This window comes from Fusarium oxysporum, chromosome VII (assembly GCF_013085055.1).
Source record: "Fusarium oxysporum Fo47 chromosome VII, complete sequence".
In the NCBI taxonomy this organism is placed as follows: Eukaryota; Fungi; Ascomycota; class Sordariomycetes; order Hypocreales; family Nectriaceae; genus Fusarium; species Fusarium oxysporum.
Window position 1 is genome coordinate 560,681 of NC_072846.1, and position 19,017 is coordinate 579,697.

At 48.1% G+C, this 19,017-nt stretch overlaps 5 protein-coding genes across 5 annotated transcripts; 4 read left to right on the forward strand and 1 right to left on the reverse strand.

The window, feature by feature from the left end:
- Window positions 1-391: 391 nt before the first annotated feature.
- Window positions 392-1,735, forward strand: FOBCDRAFT_203909 (uncharacterized protein; the record flags this gene model as incomplete). The annotated part of the gene is made up of 5 exons (XM_054705403.1): window positions 392-851; window positions 897-1,066; window positions 1,115-1,414; window positions 1,465-1,605; window positions 1,667-1,735. 5 exons carry the CDS (start codon window positions 392-394, stop codon window positions 1,733-1,735), a joined length of 1,140 nt encoding a protein of 379 aa, XP_054561378.1.
- A 363-nt stretch (window positions 1,736-2,098) lies between these two features.
- Window positions 2,099-3,088, forward strand: FOBCDRAFT_140658 (Alpha/Beta hydrolase protein; the record flags this gene model as incomplete). Its single annotated transcript, XM_054705404.1, has 1 exon — window positions 2,099-3,088. One exon carries the CDS (start codon window positions 2,099-2,101, stop codon window positions 3,086-3,088), a length of 990 nt encoding a protein of 329 aa, XP_054561379.1.
- Window positions 3,089-5,848: 2,760 nt separating this feature from the next.
- FOBCDRAFT_241568 (beta-lactamase/transpeptidase-like protein) lies at window positions 5,849-7,308 on the forward strand (the record flags this gene model as incomplete). The annotated part of the gene is made up of 6 exons (XM_059610372.1): window positions 5,849-5,948; window positions 6,004-6,259; window positions 6,323-6,428; window positions 6,480-6,503; window positions 6,625-7,122; window positions 7,186-7,308. 6 exons carry the CDS (start codon window positions 5,849-5,851, stop codon window positions 7,306-7,308), a joined length of 1,107 nt encoding a protein of 368 aa, XP_059465293.1.
- A 3,249-nt stretch (window positions 7,309-10,557) lies between these two features.
- Window positions 10,558-11,769, reverse strand: FOBCDRAFT_241570 (NADH:flavin oxidoreductase NADH oxidase family protein; the record flags this gene model as incomplete). Its single annotated transcript, XM_059610373.1, has 2 exons — window positions 10,558-10,613; window positions 10,665-11,769. The coding sequence occupies 2 exons, from the start codon at window positions 11,767-11,769 to the stop codon at window positions 10,558-10,560; spliced, it is 1,161 nt and encodes a 386-aa protein (XP_059465294.1).
- A 959-nt stretch (window positions 11,770-12,728) lies between these two features.
- FOBCDRAFT_241571 (Mss4-like protein) lies at window positions 12,729-13,076 on the forward strand (the record flags this gene model as incomplete). Its single annotated transcript, XM_054705407.1, has 1 exon — window positions 12,729-13,076. One exon carries the CDS (start codon window positions 12,729-12,731, stop codon window positions 13,074-13,076), a length of 348 nt encoding a protein of 115 aa, XP_054561382.1.
- Between the last annotated feature and the right edge of the window lie 5,941 nt (window positions 13,077-19,017).

The window sequence follows — 19,017 nt, forward strand, 5'->3', positions numbered from 1 at the left end:
GTAAGTACATTTCGTTAGAATGTACCGATTATTCGATCCCCTATATTAAATCAGGATAATTAAAATATCTACGTATCTCATCCATGAGCAAGCAACCAAATATTGGGAATCAGGCCGTGTACAGTATCGAACCACAATTATACACTTTTAACCCCGGCTACCTACGGATCAGCCAGTTAGGGATTATGCTCGATGTATACAGTGCGTGCCCAACTTCATTTCATGTACCGGCCTGAGATGCACAAGGATGATTGTTCTTCCGCAGGTGCGCAGTAATTAGCCAAGTGGTTGGAATTTGACACTGGATGGCTGCGTCTCTTGTTTATCTGGTGACAACAGATTACACTGCTTAATTGACCATCTCTGCTGTGTGGTTGACCAATTTGACAGTATGCCTATGAAGAAACGCAAACATTCCCCACCCCCCAAGCCCGAACTGCGCCGCTCACGATTGCCGAACAAATCGCGTAAGACTATCTACGTCGAGAAAACAGACAGTGATGACGATAGCGTCCACAAGCCGTCCCCGACAGTACGCGATGCGTTAAGAACTCGTCAAAATCGTAACAGGCCAGAAGACTCAGAAGACTCATACCTAGACGACCCCGAAGAAGACGACGACAGTGATGATAAGTCAGAGCACCTTGAGGACACAACAGAGCCGGATGAAGCTCAAGCCGACGAGTACTGTAACGATGCGGGCGAAGACGCACCCCCGGTAGTGACAATTATCCCTTTGGAGAAGATGCGGGACGACGGCGGCATTGCATACGTCGATTATAAGATCCACCCGAACAGCCTTCTATTTCTGAAGGACCTCAAAGTCAATAACAATCGAGCTTGGCTGAAAGGTAATCGCGAAGCCGACCATATTGATGATCGCTAACGCAAAGAAGCTCATGATGGAGAGTTTCGACGCGCATATAAGGACTGGGAAACATTTGTCGAGCGCACTACTTCTTCGATTATGTCCATCGACGACACCATCCCCGAGTTACCGGCTAAAGACGTTATGTTTCGTATCTACAGAGACTTGCGCTTCAGTCCTGATGGAAAGCCATACAAGGTAAGAAGCGGTGTCCTGGTTCCAGAGTACATGATTGATGGTTATTAGGCGCACTTCTCGGCGGCTTGGTCTCGAACGGGGCGCAAGGGGACATATGCCCACTACTACATCCATTGCGAACCAGGCATGTCCTTCGTCGCCGGCGGGATATTCGCTCCAAATGCAGAACAACTCCGAAGACTTCGAGCGAGCATAGACGAGCGGCCGAGGCGATGGCGCAGAGTTCTGAACGATGACAGCCTGAAGCTGACCTTCTTGCCGCAAGCCAGAATGGAAGCCACGGAAGAAGCAGCTTTGAAGGCCTTTGCTCTCGAAAACAAGGAAACTGCCCTTAAGTCGAGACCCAAGGTGTGCAGGCACATCACAGGAGGTTCAGTCGAGGCTAACCGTCTTGCTAGGGGTTCATTATAGATCATCGAGACATTGAGCTTCTGAAGCTCAGGAAGTTTACTCTTTCTAGAAAGATTCCAGACAATATTCTATGCGCAGAAGACACCCAGGAAAGGATTGTCGAGGTTTTGCAGCCTTTGGTCGCATTCGTAAGCCCATTTAGCTTCTGGAAAAGGAGAGAAGAACTCTTTGATTTGCTGACTCGTACAGATCAGCTTTCTCAACAGCGTGGTGATGCCAGACCACGACGCCAGTAGTAGCTCGGAGGATGATGGCTAATTTAAAGTAGCTTAGCCCACCGTGATATCCTATAATAAGCCTCTAATTGTATTTTAACCAGATAGATCGTTCCTTTTGTAGATAATAATGACCTTCCCTCTTGTAGCTATCGTAAAGTGGAGGGGGGGTCGGGGGTTCTTTTACCCTCGGGCTTGATTTACAATACTCCGTACCGCAAGTGGTGTATGCACTCGGTTATTCCTAGTCCCGTCCCACACTGTACTATACAGTTACAAATGCCTGCTCCCTGTGCATTGGCTGGAACTCGCATTGGCCGCCCAGCCAGCCACATGTATAAATCCAGCGAACGTCCCGGATTCCTAAAGCCGGTACAGCCCAACCAACCACTACTTACCAAACACCATGGCGCCTCAATTCAACCCCAATGATTTCTCCCGCTTTGTCAACTTTGACATCTTCGAGACTGTCTACAAAGTTGTCCGGAGCCACGAGATTGCCTGCCACGTCCTCGTCCCAAAGGCGTTAGTAGAACAAGCTCGAGATACACCGACCAGCCCAAGGCCTATAATATTCCGAATCCATGGCGGCGGCTTCATTTCTGGCTCGAGTCTGTTCCCAGATTTCTTCTCGCCCTGGCATCTTCAGCTTGCGTCGCGTCACGAAGCCGTAATCGTGAGGTGCGACTATAGACTAGCACCTGAGGCCACAATTGATGAAATCATTGCCGACATCGATGACTTCCTGACCTGGACCCGCACTAAGCTCCCGGAATTCATCAGCGGCAAAGCGAAGATTCAAGTGGATACCACACGCATCCTGTCGGCTGGAGACAGCGCAGGCGGTTACCTCAGCCTCATTACCGGCCTGAATCATGCCTCTGATGTTCGAGCTGTGACAGCATCCTACCCCTTGGTTGACGCCAAAAGCCACCACTTCACTGAAGCTTATGAAAAGCCAATGTTTAGGTTCCCCCAAATGCCGGCTAGCCTAATAGATGAGCACAAGGCTAAGCTGAAGAAAGGGGAAATTCCTTCCATCATCTCGGCAGACCCCCAGGTCCAACGTGCCGCGTTGATGTTCAGCTATATCCAGAACGGCAAGGTTGAAGAGCTCATTCCCCTCAACCGGAGAGATCTTTCCATTCTGGACAAAATTGAAGATGGTGCCAGATTTCCCCCAGGCGGCGTGTTTGTCTGGCATGGCAAAGAAGATAGCGTTGTGCCGGTGGAAGGCAGCATCAAGCTAGCTGACAAGATCAAGGAGCTGAACCCAGATCTTACCTTTACGCTTGCTGTATGTGAGGGTGATCATGGTTTCGACGCAACCTCGTCGATTGATGAGCCATGGTTTTCTGAAGGGCTGAAGCCTTTGGTCTCTGCTTGGCTGGCGTAGACTTCGATGCCAAATTCTTCTTAATCGAGATTATCACAGTATATCGATCCCAATGATGACATACCAGACAAAAGTATCACCCACTTAGGCCAAGAGACTTATGTTGGTAAAATGTGCGACATATAATTTATACCAAGCCTACTGTCTGTAAACGCAGCATGAAGGGGCAACTAGCCGTTGAGATAAGCTGTGAAGTCTGTGAGTTTATATAGCAGAAGATTAAAGCTAAGGGCCTGATCGGTGAGCCTTTGAACGTAATCACAAAAGGCCGCACCGTGACTTCGGTCGCAAGCTATTGTCAGACATTACGTGTATTCGGTCCATGGTATATTCATCTTGCGTTCTGTTGAATTCTACTCCACCGAGGTTCTACCATTTTAGTTGTAATCTTAAAGTATCCCTGCTTGCACATAACACTCAGTACCTGTTTTAACATTTAACGTGTATGATAGGCAAGTGGGCCATCCAAGTAAGTGGGCCAAAAATCCCTCACCTTGCAACATTTTTATCTGATCAGATAATTCTCAACCACAAAGCATGTCGAACTCTTCTACTGAGGCTAGAATACTTCTTGCACTTCAGGCCCTTCAAAATAACCCCAAACTAAGTGTCCGACGCGCTGCAGATACATATGAAGTTCCTCGCAATACCTTACGTCGCCGCCAGAATGGCATTCAATCACGACGCGATACTATCCAGAAATCACGCAGACTATCTAATCTAGAAGAAGAAATAGTAGTTCACTTTATTCTCGACCTAGATTCGCGAGGGTTTCCTCCGCGACATTCTTTTATTGAAGAAATGGCCAATTCTCTCCTCGCTGACCGCAAGGCGCCACCCGTCGGCAAGCGCTGGGCTCATAACTTCGTTAAACGACAACCAGAGCTCAAGACGCATTTCTTTCGTAAATATGACTACCAGAGGGCCAAATGCGAAGATCCAACTATTATTCGCAATTGGTTTAAGCTCGTACAGAACACAATCGCGAAGTATGTATCCAATCAGAGGATATCTGGAACTTTGATGAGACTGGCTTTATGATGGGTGTTATCTCAAGCGGCATGGTCGTCACAGGTTCAGAAAGGCTTGGAAGACCAAAATCAGTGCAGCTGGGAATCGTGAATGGATTACAGTCATTCAAGCGATTAATGCGGAAGGCTGGGCGATCGAGCCGTTTATCATTGGAGCGGGCCAATATCACCTTGCCAACTGGCATGAAGAACCTACCCTCCCAAACGGCTGGGTTATTGCAACGAGCCAAAATGGCTGGACAAATAATGAACTAGGCCTTGAGTGGCTAAAGCACTTCAACCGATGCACAACTGACCGATCAGTTGGTTCTTATCGTCTTCTGATCCTTGATGGCCACGAAAGTCACCACTCCGTCGCTTTTGAGAAATATTGCCAGGAGAATAATATCATCACGCTCTGTATTCCGGCTCATGCGTCTCATCTACTTCAGCCTCTTGATATCGGGTGCTTTGGGCCACTAAAGAAGGCATATGGTCGAGAAATAGAGCATCTGATCAGATGCTCTATAACCTATATTTCGAAAACTGAGTTCTTTCCCGCCTTCCACGCCGCCTTCCAAGCCACTATAACCGAAAAAAATATCAAAGGGGGTTTTAGAGGAGCTGGGGTTGCTCCTTTTAACCCGGAAAGCGTGATCTCAAAGCTTGATATGAAGCTGCGGACTCCAACGCCTTCCGAGGAGGTTGCTGAACCCTTAACCCCATGGGTTTCAAAGACCCCAAAGACAGTTCTTGAGGTCCAATCTCAATCTGCCTACTTACAGAAACGAATCAGAAGACATCATAGCAGCTCTCCAGAGTCACTTATTCAAGCTGTGAAGTGTTTTGAGAAGGGAACAAGCACAGTCATGCATAAGCTAGCCTTAGTAGAGGCTAGGATGAATGACCTTGAACAAGCAAATGAGATACTTAGTCGACGCCGAAGGGCAAGAAGAACTCGATTACAGAAAGGAGGGGTGATGACTGCAGGGGAATCAAGGCAAGTAGTTGATCAGATGGATGTAGATGCGCAGGTAGTGGCCGAATCGTCGAGAAGTAGTGGTCAAGAAAGGTCGGCGCGACCGGGCGTTCGGCGCTGTGGTGTATGCGGAAAGACTGGGCATAATGCAAGGACCTGTCAGGTAGTGATTGAGACGTCTAGAGGAGAGTATAGCGAGTAGTTTTAATTAATTAGATAGCTTGTGGTGTTTTTATTTTAATTTTTACCTTAACGGTATACAAGAAGTGGCCCACTTACTTGGATGGCCCACTTGCTTATCATGCACGTTATGTCTTGTCTTAAGAGACTATAACTTACTTGATTAGTAGACTTTCCTAAATGGGCGTTTTCGCGAGGACCTGTACGGCCCCTTCTATGATTGGTCGCTTACAACTTGCAGGAGGCTAATTTGTCAAGTAAGTTTGCCTCCTGCATGGAGCTCGTCCCGTATCCCACCATGATCCGAAAGTTAACGTGCCATTTTCCACTTTAAACGAGATAAAGTACCAGCCTAAGAGGTACTTGAGCGGCCTAGCCTCATCGTATACCCTATGACCTCCGTCCCCCACGACATATAAGCAGCACGATATGACATTCATAAAGTCTGCCAAATTGTATTAAGTCATTACTTACAAGCTTCAGCCGTTATGCTATACAGCCCGTGAAAAGGACTTTACTCAACTTGGAAGTCGGCCAGAGCCTCACCTGCACGCACTTCAACAACTGATCTATGACGATCAACATTTAAAAATGCCATCTTTTGAAGAAATCGTCCACTCCCTTCGTCATCCCGACGGCGAAAGCAGCCAGCCCCTTCCACGAGTTACTCTGGGCGCTGTTAACAAAGACGGTATGGAAGTTGCGCAACTCGATAGAGCATTTCGTTAACAACAAGGACCTTAAAGGCTCTTTCTACTATGCAAAGGCCTTTGGAGAGGAATCGGATGAAAGTCTGGCAACGGATGGAGTACACTTCATCGCATCAAGCACTAAATTTGTCACCACTGTTGCCGTAATGCAATGCGTGGAGAGGGGGCAGCTGAATCTAGACGCGGATATTTCCGACATCTTACCCGAATGGAAAAATCCTCAAATCCTAACAGGGTTCGACGAGCAGGATAGACCAACATTTCAAGCGGCTACCAAAGCCATCACGCTAAGGTTAGCCTTTCAATTGCCTAAAGAGCTTCTCGTAAATATACTCACATTGCGCCCTTTTCACAGACATCTTCTAACTCACTCGAGCGGTATGACATATGTGCACATGGAACCGCTCTTAACCCATTACGACCAACTTCCAGGCGTTGAGCCTAGGCGTCCCCAATCGCTTGTAAGTTTAACCAAGGATACAATCGATCTCTTCGCTTATCAGATGATATAGAAAGAAAGGTTTTACACAATTCTGGTATCCGAGCCCGGCAGCCGTTGGCTAATTATACTCCCCAGGCCTAGACTGGGCTGGTGCTATGGTAAGCCTCTATTGTTCTTACAGGCAGGTCTCGAAATTGATATTGACTGTCGATAAGGTTGAGCGAGTTACTTCTATGAGGCTAGGAGAGTATATGAAACGTTATATATTCGACGTTGTATCTGTGCATGATGCCACATTTCATCTGGAAGAACGAGAAGACCTACGAGAACGAATGGTAAACCAGTGGGAAAGAGTGGGACAAGAACTGAAGATCGGGAAATGCCCGGCCGCAGACCCGGTCACCGATGATCTCGGTGGCGGTGGACTGTATTCCACTGTGACCGAACTTCTCAAGATCTACCATGGCGTTCTGAGCGAGAAGTTCCTGTCCAGGGAAACAATCGACTTGATGTTTCAGCCACATCTAGTTAACATCCCAGGCCTTCAAAATCAAGATGACTACTCAATCTCCTACCGCAACGCGATTTACAACGCTATCCCGCCTAGTACTCCCGTGAGCTTTGGACTTGGTGGCTTGATCAACTTATCTCCAATACCAAACCGACGCTCAGAAAACTCACTCTCCTGGTCCGGAATGTCGAACTGCTACTGGGTGAGTAAATCAAAGTCAACTTATCACCTACATAGAACTGCCTAACTGACCTATTGCTTTTAGTGGATTGATAGTAAGAAGGGTATTGCAGGTGTCTACCTATCACAGCTTGTTCCGACAGGTGATCAGCAAGCTATTAAATTATTAACTGCATTTGAGAAATTTGTTTATATGAATATATTATAAAATAAAAAATATATTAGCCTAAAAAGACTTTCTATTATTATATATAAATTAATTAATATAACGTATATGACAAGCCAGTGAGCCACTACATTTTTCACCTTAAAAGCCCTTTTTTAAACTTTTCGTAAAAAGTCAATTTAACTCTAAAATAGCTAAAATAAAATATAATATAATATATTTAACTACTAACGTGCATGATAAGCGAGTGTCGCAGACAAGCGAGTGTCGCAAAAATCTCAACCTTTAAACTAAACACTACCATCAAAACACCACAAACTGTCTAATCGATTAAAATTACTCACCATTCTCTTCTCCAGATACCTTAATATCCTCCTGACATGTTCTTACATTATGTCCCGTCTTGCCGCATACACTACAGCGCCGAACCCCCGGTCGCGCCGACCTTCCTTGACCACCATTCCTCGAAGATTCGGCCACTACCTGCATATCAACATCCATCTGATCAATTAAATCTCTTGCTTCCCCTACAGCCATCACTCCTCCTTTCTGTAGTCGGGTTCTTTTTGCCCTTCGGCGCCGGCTTAGTATCTCATTTGCATCTCGAACTTCTCCGAGCTCAGCCCTCAATAAGGCATTTTCATGCATTATTGCCTTTGTTCCCTTTGCAAGTGACTTCAGAGCTCCTAGTATTGACTCTGGGGAGCTACTTTGGTGCCTTCTGATTCGCCTGTTGAGGTATTCAGACTGAGATTCGGCCTCGAGAACTGTCTTTGGTGTCTTTGAAATCCAAGGCTGAGTCTGGCTGGCCTCCTCCACGGGAGGCGTTGGAGTCCGTAGCTGCACATCAAGCTTTGAGATCACACTTTCGGGGTCAAAAGGAACAAGCCCAGCTCCTCTAAAAGCCCCTCTGATATTCTTTTCGGTCATAGTAGCTTGAAAGGCGGCGACAAAGGCAGGAAAGAACTCGGTCTTCGAAATGTGATGTACAGACCTTCTGATCAGATCCTCAATTTCTCGACCATATGCCTTTTTAAGCGGCCCAAAGCACCCAACATCGAGAGGCTGGAGCAGGAGAGACGCATGAGCCGGCATACAGAGCGTAACAATCTTGTTTGCGTCACAATATCTCTCAAATTCGACAGAGTGATGACTTTCGTGGCCATCAAGGATCAGAAGACGATAGGAACCAACTGATCGATCAGCTGTGCGTCGATCAAAGTGCCTTAGCCACTCAAGGCCCAGTTCGTTATTTGTCCAGCCATTTTGGCTCATTGCAATAACCCAATCGCGCGGAAGGGTAGGTTCTTCGTGCCAGTTGGCAAGGTGATTTTGGCCCGCGCCAATGATGAACGGTTCAATCGCCTGGCCTTCCGCATTAATCGTCTGAATGACGGTAATCCATTCACGGTTTCCAGGCTGCACTGATTTTGGTCTTCCAAGCTTTTCTGAACCTGTGACGACCATTCCGCTTGAAATCATACCCATCATAAAGCCAGTCTCATCAAAGTTCCAGATATCATGTGATTGGATACCATATTTCGCAATTGTGTTCTCTACAAGCCTAAACCAATTGCGAATAATAGTTGGATCTTCACATTTAGCTCTCTGGTAGTCATATCTCCGAAAGAAACGCGTCTTGAGCTCTGGTTGTCGCTTGATGAAATTATTAGCCCAGCGCGTGCCGACGGGTGATGCATTGCGGTCAGCGAGGAGACAATTGGCAAGCGCTGGGCTATTAATTTTATTAAGCGGCAACCACAGCTCAAAACGCGTTTTCAGAGGAAATATGACTATCAGAGGGCCAAACGCGAAGATCCAATTGCTATTCGCAATTGGTTCAGGCTCATACAGAACATAATCGCGAAGTACGGCATCCGATCAGATGATATCTGGAACTTTGATGAGACTGGCTTTATGATGGGCGTGATATCAAGCGGTATAGTGGTTACCAGCTCGGAAAGGTATAGACGGCCAAAATCAGTCCAGCCTGGAAACCGGGAATGGGTTACGGCGATTCAAGCGATCAATGCAGAAGGTCAGGCGATTGATCCATTTATCGCGGTTGCGGTCAATATCACCTTGCCAATTGGTATCATGAGAGCAACCTCCCGGGCACTTGGGCTATCGCCACAACACCAAATGGCTGGACAGATAACGAGACGGGTCTCGACTGGCTAAAGCACTTTAATCGATGTACAACCGACCGATCAACTGGTCCCTATCGTCTTCTGATCCTCGATGGCCACGAAAGTCATCTGTCTGCCGATTTCCAGATATATTGTGAGGTTAACAATATCATCACGCTCTGTATGCCGCCTCATTCTTCGCACCTGCTACAGCCCCTTGATGTTGGGTGCTTTGGGCCGCTGAAAAAGGCATATGGTCGAGAAATAGAGCGACTGATCAGACGGTCTATAACCCACATTTCCAAGACCGAGTTCTTCCCGGCCTTTTATGCCGCCTTTCAATTAACTATGACCGAGTCAAATATCAAGGGGGGGTTTAGAGGAGCTGGGCTTGCTCCTTTTAACTCGGAAGTTGTGATCTCAAAGCTTGATGTGCAGCTACGGACTCCAACGCCTGTTGAAGAGGTAGCCCAACAAGCTCAAGCTTGGACTTCAAGGACCCCAAACACAGTCCTTGAGGCCGGATCACAGTCTGAATATCTTCGGGGACGAATCAGAAGACATCATAGTAGCTCTCCAGAGTCAATCCTTGAAGCTCTTCAGTCTCTTACAAAGGCAGTCACGAGGAATATGCAGAGGACTGCCTTAGTAGAGGCTGAGAACCGGGAGCTTCGTGAGGCAAATGATATACTTAGCCGGCGGCGTAGGGCAAAAAGGACACGCCTACAGAATAGAGGGAGCATAACTATACAGGAAGGTAATGATTTAATTAATCAGATGGAAGTAAATACGCAGGTATTAGCCGAATCATCTAGAAGTAGTGGTCAAAGAAGGTCGCGGGGACCGAGGGTATTGCACTATAGGACTTGCGGCAAGACCGGTCATAATGCAAGGACATGTCAGGAGGGAATTAAGGCCTCTGGAAATGAGTATAGTAGTTAATTTGAATTGATTAGATAGTCTGTTGTGTTTTCATTATGATTTATCTTAAGAAGGTTGAGATTTTTGTCCCGCGCACTTGTCTGTCCCGCACGCTTATCGTGTACGTTAATTAAATAGATTGCTAAAAAAAAAGTCTTTAAACTTATTACCCCCTACTATATAAGCCTAACAGCACTTTTATAATAGATATCCTTACAATCTAATACTATCTCAACTCCAGCTAATCTAACTTATACACCTTTAAGAACTCCTTACTAAATGGGTAGTCGTTATAGCCTACATCCGACATAGTCAATACTTCTTCTTCGTTTTCCCTATTTTCCGAACGAACTAATACTCCCCCAGTAGGGTTGAGGTAAAAAGTCGCCCTATTATACTTATTCAACTCAACGCCATTCTTGACCCTAAAGACCAAGTCAGGGTTGGCCAAAAAGTGTCGACCAAATGCGATGAGCACATCCCACTTCTTGTAGTGGTCATCCAACGCCAATCCCGCAGTCTCGGGCTCGTAACCTCCCGCGACGATAACGGGCGACAGGTTGTCCCAGGCCTCGAGAATGAAATCCAAGGTCTTGCCTTTGTTGGGTGCCTCGGCACCGAGAACAATAACAGCGGGATCACCTGTCGCCTCGATGAGAGAGAGGTATGCGAATTTCACATCCATCTTCTTGAGCTCTCCGACGAGGTACGTGTACAACTCGTAGATGTCGGACTCGATGGCTTCATGGAATCCGACATATGGAGATAGGCGAATAGCCACTTTCTCGGCGCCGATTGCTGCAACGATGGCCTTGACTACGTCGAGGGTGAGTCGTGATCGGTTCTCGATGGAACCACCCCACTTGTCGGTGCGTTTGTTGACAGCGTCAGAGAGGAACTGATGGAGGAGATAACCGTATCCGGCATGAATCCCAACACCATCCCCACCAGCGGCAACAACCCTCTTGGCGGTATCAACAAAGTCCTGGATGGTCTGAAGGATCTCCTCCTCCGTCATAGCTCTGGGAGCAGCATCAGAACCCTCCATGGGCACATCACTGCTAGATCGGTATGGGAAACCGCGCTGGGCGATATAGTCCGGTGTGGAAGATCGCCCAACACCCCAGATCTGCTGGAAGTAAAAAGAGCCCTTGGCGTGGACGCCTTGGATAATCTTGCTCCAAGCCGCAACCTGGCGGTCGCTGACAAAACCGGGGATGTTTCGCTGTCCCTCTTCGGCGTGAGAAATAGAAGTGGCCTCGGAAATGATTAATGTGCCGGGCGTGGAGGCGCGGTCGGCGTAGTACTTCTCCATGAGGGGTACAGGTGTGTGGTCGTCGTCGTTGCGGTTGCGGGTCATAGGAGCTAAGACAATACGATGTTGGAGAGTGACATTGCCGATCTTCAAGGGCTTGAAGAGCCTGGACTCGGATTGGGGGGTGATGGAGCCCATTTTGCTGGTTGATTCCCGATCAGAGACTGGCAAGTGTATGTTGAAATCGAAGTGTAGGTGGTGTGTAGGTGGTGTGTAGGCGGTGTGTAGGTGGATGTGTCACTTCAAACTGATTGCCTTGATGTTGATGGTGTTTGATCTTCTTCTGGATGGTCCAATTCTGAAATAATCGATGAGTTGAGTTCCTTTATAGCTTTGCGGTGTAGCTATGTCACAGCATGATGGGCACTTTCAAATAGAGTGAGTGGATCCGATTGACGGAGTTGTGGAACATGGTCACACCGGAATCGCGGAGTCTCGGAGTCGCCGGCCGTAGAACCTCGGCGGATTGAAATCTCTGGCACGATCTGCGTTTGTGTGTTGACGGATAAGATGGGAAGATGTGATGTGGAGTGGGATTGACACGGATTTGGCCTGCATCTCGGTTCCGAGACTCCATTCCGCAACTCCGTCAGACGCTCGGAGAAGCTTCCTCCGCCATACGCTCTATTAGTGGATTCTCATGCATTTCCGACGGCCGTCATTGAGTGAAATACTTCATTGATCATGCTCCTAAGACAGCAAATGTCTGCAAAAGAAATCCTAGCCCCGCACCTGACTTCAATACCCCACTCATCATCATCACTTCTTCCTCGGCTTCAATTACAACTCTAAACAACACACTTCTTCATCGACCAATCCAACAAAAGCAACAAAAATGGCCGCTTCCGCCGACAAGTCTAAGCCTTATATCCCCCTGGCGGGGTCCGCCAGTGACGGCTGGTCCACCGACGATAAAGCCACCGCCACTCTGCGGCGCCGTCCAGCTGGCATTTGTATGTACGACCCATTGACTCCCATTTCGGGTTCATGCATCTCTGCTTAAATACCAACTCCAAATCCTACAGCCTACTCATGGTCCCGGCTTGCTTAATACCTTTGTCTGCCACTGCACCGACTGCCGCAAAATCACCGCGTCCATGTTCGCATCCAACTTTACCATCGCCGACACTCACTTGGAGCATCTGCGCGGGCAGGAAAACCTCAAGACGTTTGCTCAATCGAAAACGATCGCATCGGGCAGCTTGATGACCAACTACTTCTGCTCGACATGCGGAACCTTGATGTATCGTGTCGGTGCGGCGTTCCCGGGCCATAGCATCCTGCGCATTGGCACTGTCGATGATTTCAACTTGCACGAGACAAAGTTGAAGCCTAGAGTCGAGCAGTTTATTGAAGACCGCGTGTGCTGGCTCTCTAGTGCGCAGGGGGTAAAGCAGCAAGTTGGGATTGCATTTAAACCGAGGAAGCGAGCTGGAGTATTGTGAGCTGATGGGTTTAGTTCAGTTAGTTTCAATGTCTCTTCTCTAATTCAATTTTATAAGTGGTACATCAACCGTGAAACATGATAATTCACGGCCAACGTCCGATAGCTCGGCGATGCAGCCGGAATTTCGAGCGTGGCAAAATATCAGCCTCAAAACCTATAAAATCCATCTAACAACTACTAAGATTTAGGAAGCATCTCAGGACGAGTGGAAATGCTAATACTATCTAATTAAATACGAAACTGGTTAAAATGGTGACCAAGTTACGATGTCAGATCGCACGAACCAGAAAACTGTGACAGTGCGATATTGCTATAGGGTAGGGAAATTTCACTCCCAGCTAAACTATGAGAACCTTGTGGGCGTCTTAAACCCCTGTTCCGCTGCATCGACAGTGCACTGAGCCTGATGGGCAATACTGGCGTTGTGCGACCCAAGGACGGCTAGGCTTACGGTAAATTTCCGTGTCCTGACCTGCACGTAACGCACAGTAACAGCCACATCACCCCTGTCTAGCGCCTGCTTACGTATTGTGAAAGCCAGGCGGTCTCTAATTTCGGACGGGGCTATACTATGCCTGTATGTGTACTTTTCACAAGCCCCTCCGCCAATTAGAAAGGGTATCGTGATAAGCACTGCTTGGGCGATGACACTCCAGCGATTCTGCCGCCTCGATCTCCTCGATGCAATTTCAATTCTTGACTAGATACTGTCACATCACGCATCGTACCCCAGCGCTCATCATAAATCAATCAAATCAACTTTGAGGTAAAAGTTGATTTGTTTGATGGGGCTTCGGTCCAAAGTTGATTTGTTTGATTTGATTGGCTCGTCTCAATCAATTGTATGGGAGGCCTATATATTGAGTATGTGAAGGTATTACGCCGGATCCAAAGCCTCAATTACCGACCCAACTGCCCGGCTTTACCCCGCCGTGTCGGACCCAGTTCCTCAGACAATGAACTCGCTCCAGCGTGTCGGCGCCCATTGCGAGCCTTTGCGATGTTAGTGTCAGCTTGGCTAGGCTGAACTGCCTCTCGCAGTCGGTTGCCATAGCCGGAATGGCAAAGACATCCAAGGCAAAGCTGCTTAGCACCGGGAATGAAGGCTTGTGGTCCCTCCACCATTGGATTGGCTCTTGCGTATCTTGTGGCTCAAGACGGAGGTATTTGTCCATCTCGCTAACACTGCTGCTCGTTGCAAATGCCTTTTTCGTTCTGCTGTTGATCCATTGCGTGTAGTGATCATCCTCTTTACCCCTGTTCGTTAATGATGAAGCAGACTTCGACTGTAAGTCGTCCGTCCGCTGGTTCGATTGATACCACCGCGCGAAGTAGTCCTTTATGCCCGCCTTCGCATCGCGAACCCAGGCCAATTGCTCCTCAGTGGCCCAAGTAGCCTCCAACCAGCTGATGCCGAATCTCGGATGAAGGATGACTGCTGCCGCAAACAAGGGAGATTCTCCGAGCTTGCTGTAGTATTCATCCAGCTTCCTCCAGCCGTTGTTGATCGATGCCCGAATATATGCTCGGTGGCGCCCATGGCTGTCGCCTTTACCCCAGCCTTGGGTTCGCATTGTCTGATGATATAAAGGCGTAAGTATCTCGTTAACCTCACCAAACACGCGCCAATCCTCGTTGGATAAGATGTCATCAGCAGGGATACGTTTTTCTTCGTCTTTCTCGCCTTCGAGTGCAAAGATGTAGGCCCTGATGTCAGTCTGCTTCCGCAAAGCCCTCTCTATCATCATATAAGTAGAATTCCACCGCGTCTCATTATTCAAGATGACCTCAAGCTCGGCGGTTGATTCCTCGCAAAGATGGTACCCTTCGTCCTCCTGCTCGTGAGCGATGCGCTTGAAATATTCGCTGCGCTGAGGTGAGGATCTGATGAACTTGACGATATTGTGCAGCTTCCCAATTGGGCCCTTCGAACGCCAATGGCGAAGATCTTGCTCCTGAAGACCTCTCATGCCGTTGATATCTGACTCTAGCTCGAAAGATTCGGCGTCTTTAGCGAAAAGAAACGCGCGGGCAACAAGGTTAAGAACGTGGCCGTAGCAACGCATGCGACGGGCCTTGATATCAGCCGGCCGGATCGAAGGGTCGAGCTGCCGGTAGAAGTAAGAGAGACAGGTATCGTTCGTAGTCACGTTATCAGAAATGACCGTGCCAACCTGTCCTCGGATATCCCACAGTTGAACGATTTCGAACAATGTCTCGGCAAGATTCTCACCACTGTGGATACCTAGCTGACGGCGTAGGTAGAGCGAGCAGCCTGGATTGTTGGTTCCCGAATTTGTCGATGAAGTGTGCAAAAACTGCCATTATCGCAAGACGGTTCGGTGATGTCCAGAGATCAAAGCTGATGTGTATTTTTGTTAGGGCGCTGCCTAGCTCCGCTTTGATGATATCCGCCTTAGACTCGAAGATCTTCTGTAGCTCTCTGGTAATAGAACTGCTACTCCAAGGAATTTGGAGTGCTAGTTCATGGTCGAACTGATAGAAGAGCTCCTTTAGAAACTTGTGCTCGAATATTGTGAAGGGCACATCACTGTCAATGACGAACCCAATACTAAGTTCTTGTACAGCTTTGACCTTTGCCTTTGGTATTATGCTCTGGTCAAGCCGTGGTCGTTTGGGGGCTGCATGGGACTGGAGATCGATCGCGCTATCGTCGCTGGGGCTTGATTGACTCGCTGGGGTGATCCGATGGGCTCTGTGCAAGTCAGTATATGGGATATGTTGGTATAGAGGACGGATCCATACTTGCGAAGGTTATCTGCTGCAGAAGATGTCGCTTGTACTGAGAAGAATTCTGGCCGACCCTTCGTGTCGCATCGGCTGCAGCACCACACATGACCGATGGGCTGATCCTGGTGATTCAATTCAATGAAGAACATGCCGTGCGATCTGATCCAACTTTTTCTGCCTTTTGCACCTTTCCGAGCTAGCGAATCTTCTTGAACGAAGCGGCGGTTCTTCCAGACGACCTTCGGTAGATCCTCAATAGTCGGGTTAGGGGGCAGCTCCCCGACCGAAGCCTCCTCGAGCTGCTTGGCCACGGTCCTTGGTTGAGACAGTCGCGAGAACGCAGAGGGAAAAAGTGGCGTGGGGCAAGGCGTCGAAATCACCGGCGAGCCTTTCGCCGGTGTAAGTCTAACATCTTGTCGCTGGTGCCATGTCTTGTTGACAGCGAAATTGACGCGCCGCGGTAGGGTGCAGAGGGAGCGCGTCATCCTGCCGAGGGTTGGTGTGCGTTAGGCGGCGATAGCAGGTACCAACGAGGCTACGGCTTCATATAGGGCTAAGAAGTATCGCTTATCTGTGGCCATCTTGTACAGGGTAGGACTGGGCGGAGGGCACGTCCAGGTTTAATCTTTTTGGGCAGTTCAGATGCAGCATGGCATATATCAACTTTATCAAATCATGTCAACTTACAAATCACTTGAATTGATTTGATTGAGGCAAGGAATTGACTAAGTTGATTGATTTGATTGGGGTGATTGATTGATTGAGTTGATTTATGATGAGCGCTGAACAATTATGCAAACTTATTCTATTTTTAAAACACATTCTTTCACACTGTCTCTGAACCCCATTTGTTTTTCACCTTGAATGCTTCAAGATTATTCACGCAAATTAGCTACATGGAGAAACTCAATTTTGCGAACTTGTAAATCGCGGCTCGTTGACATACCGATACCCATCTTTCGTATGAAAGAGGGCCCTTGGGCTTGCCATATGGCGTAATACCGTACCCTAGACAGATGGTAATCCTGTTAGACATTACGTGTATTCGGTTCATTGATGTGAATTGGTGTATTCATGTTGTGTTCTGTTGAAATCTACCCCTTAGAGGTTTTACCATTTCGGCTGTAATCTTAAAGTATCCCTGCTTGCACGTGAGGCCCCAGCACCTGTTCAACAATATATAATTCTTAAGTATAAGTTATTTTAAGCTTAATTTGAAGTTTATATATATTTTTAAAAAGCTAGGTTTTTGATGAAATCTTACCATCCAGGACCACCTAATGCCTAACCCCACCTAATGCATAACCAAAATTTCGCTCCTCCCATACAAAATCCAAATTTTGATGTCCACAAAAACAGGCCCGATTCTCAATTAATAAATGAGGCTTTGGAGAAAGTTTCTAGAAGATTGCTCAATTTTTACTGTCTGCGTGGCTTTTTGACCTCCCGACCGCTCCGTGTGCGCTGGCAGTGCTTTGTTACGACCATAAAGTCATCACTTTCGTCCTCTGACCTGACACCCACCTCAATCACCGACTCGACCTCCTCATCCACATCCACCTCTATTTCTGCCTCTTTTGAGTCGGGGAGAGCTTCTCCAGCCGCTAGATTCTCCGACAGAGCCTTGAATCGTCGGTTCGGGTTTGGTACCGCCTTTCTTTTCTTCCCTCGCCGCACCTGGGCCATCTGCTCCTCGAGGCCAGTAATCCGCGCATTCTGAACGGCCACCTTCACCTCTAAAGCTTCCAATCCCTTTGCGATCTTACTGTACTTCCGCCTGGTCGGACGGCTTCCATGTTTGGCCATTTCCCTCATTTGCCGACTCCTTTTCGGCGTATCATCTGAGTGCAGTTGAGGAGGGCTCGGCGTCTTTAACTCTTCCAGCAGTTTTTCTTTGTCTGGCTGAATTTCAGGATGTGCTAGAGCTTTATACCGGTTTATTGGCCAATTTCCAGTAAACCTTCAGCCGGATAAGATAATATCTTTCCTCATGCCCCGCCTCCCTGGCTTTCGCATATGCCCGGATAAAGTTGACTTTGTCAACCGGCGCAGAATCGGTCAAACTAGCCAGTTTTTGGAGTTCTTTCCGATACGCACCTTTGATGACATTAAAAATTCCATTATCTAATGGCTGCAGGCCATGGGAACAATGTGCGGGTAGGTAGCAGCAGTAGACGTTGTTCAGAAAGCACGTAGCCACCACTCGTCCTGACTGCCCGTCAGCGACCCTAAAGCGGGTGATTCAGCGGCGAAAACACCGAAATGCTCACCTGCGCATGGCTCCCGTGACCGTCAAGGATAATAAGTCTCGCATCCGATGCATCACGAGGCTCCGTTTGTGGTAGATAAACGTCCTTCAACCACTCGAGAGCAATATGGTTGTCGGTCCAGCCGTTCTGTGATGTGATGTAGTGCCAGTCCGCTATCAATTCGAATTCGTTAAGGAACCACTGCTTCTGCAGCTCTTTTCCTTTAAAGATAATTCCCGGTTTCAAAGCACGGCCAGTTGCGGTGACAGCCTCAATAAACGAAGTCCAGGTGCGCGACTGAACGCCTTTCAACATCGCCTTCTTCTTCGGGTCAGAGCTCCCGATCACGAGGCTGTCCAGGCCTCATGGACAACCAATTAGCTATGCCCTATAAAAGCCTATAGAGTATATGCAGAAGACTTACCGAAACCCGCCATTATACCGCCCTCGTCCACGTTAACTGTGTTCTCAGGCTTGATCCAGCCGTACTCGTTCTCCCTGATATCGAAGTACCAATTGACCGCCTTCGGGGGTAAAGCCGTCAAATCTGCCGGCTTCTTGACGTTTTCCAATCTTGGTAGATAGTTTTGGGTGACGTTTGACGAACCTGGTGGTCCAGTGCTTGCCTAAAGGTTTGTTATCGCCTTGTTGTTGGAGGATGGCCTCGACACAGGCGCGGAGCTGGCTGTGCGAGGGAGCATAGCCTAGAGACTCTTGTCGCAGCACCCAACGAATAAGTGTCTCCTCCTGGCTCTTTGGAATACGCTGGTGGGCCTGAATACGTTCATTCCTGCTTGCTTGACCGGAAAGTCGTCTCGAAATGGTCCACTGAGGTACTCCACGTTTCTGGGCCGCCTCATTCTGTGAGAGGCCTCTATCGGTGGTGTCGAATATAGCCTCAGCTACGTCATCTTCGGTATAATAACGGCGAACCATTAC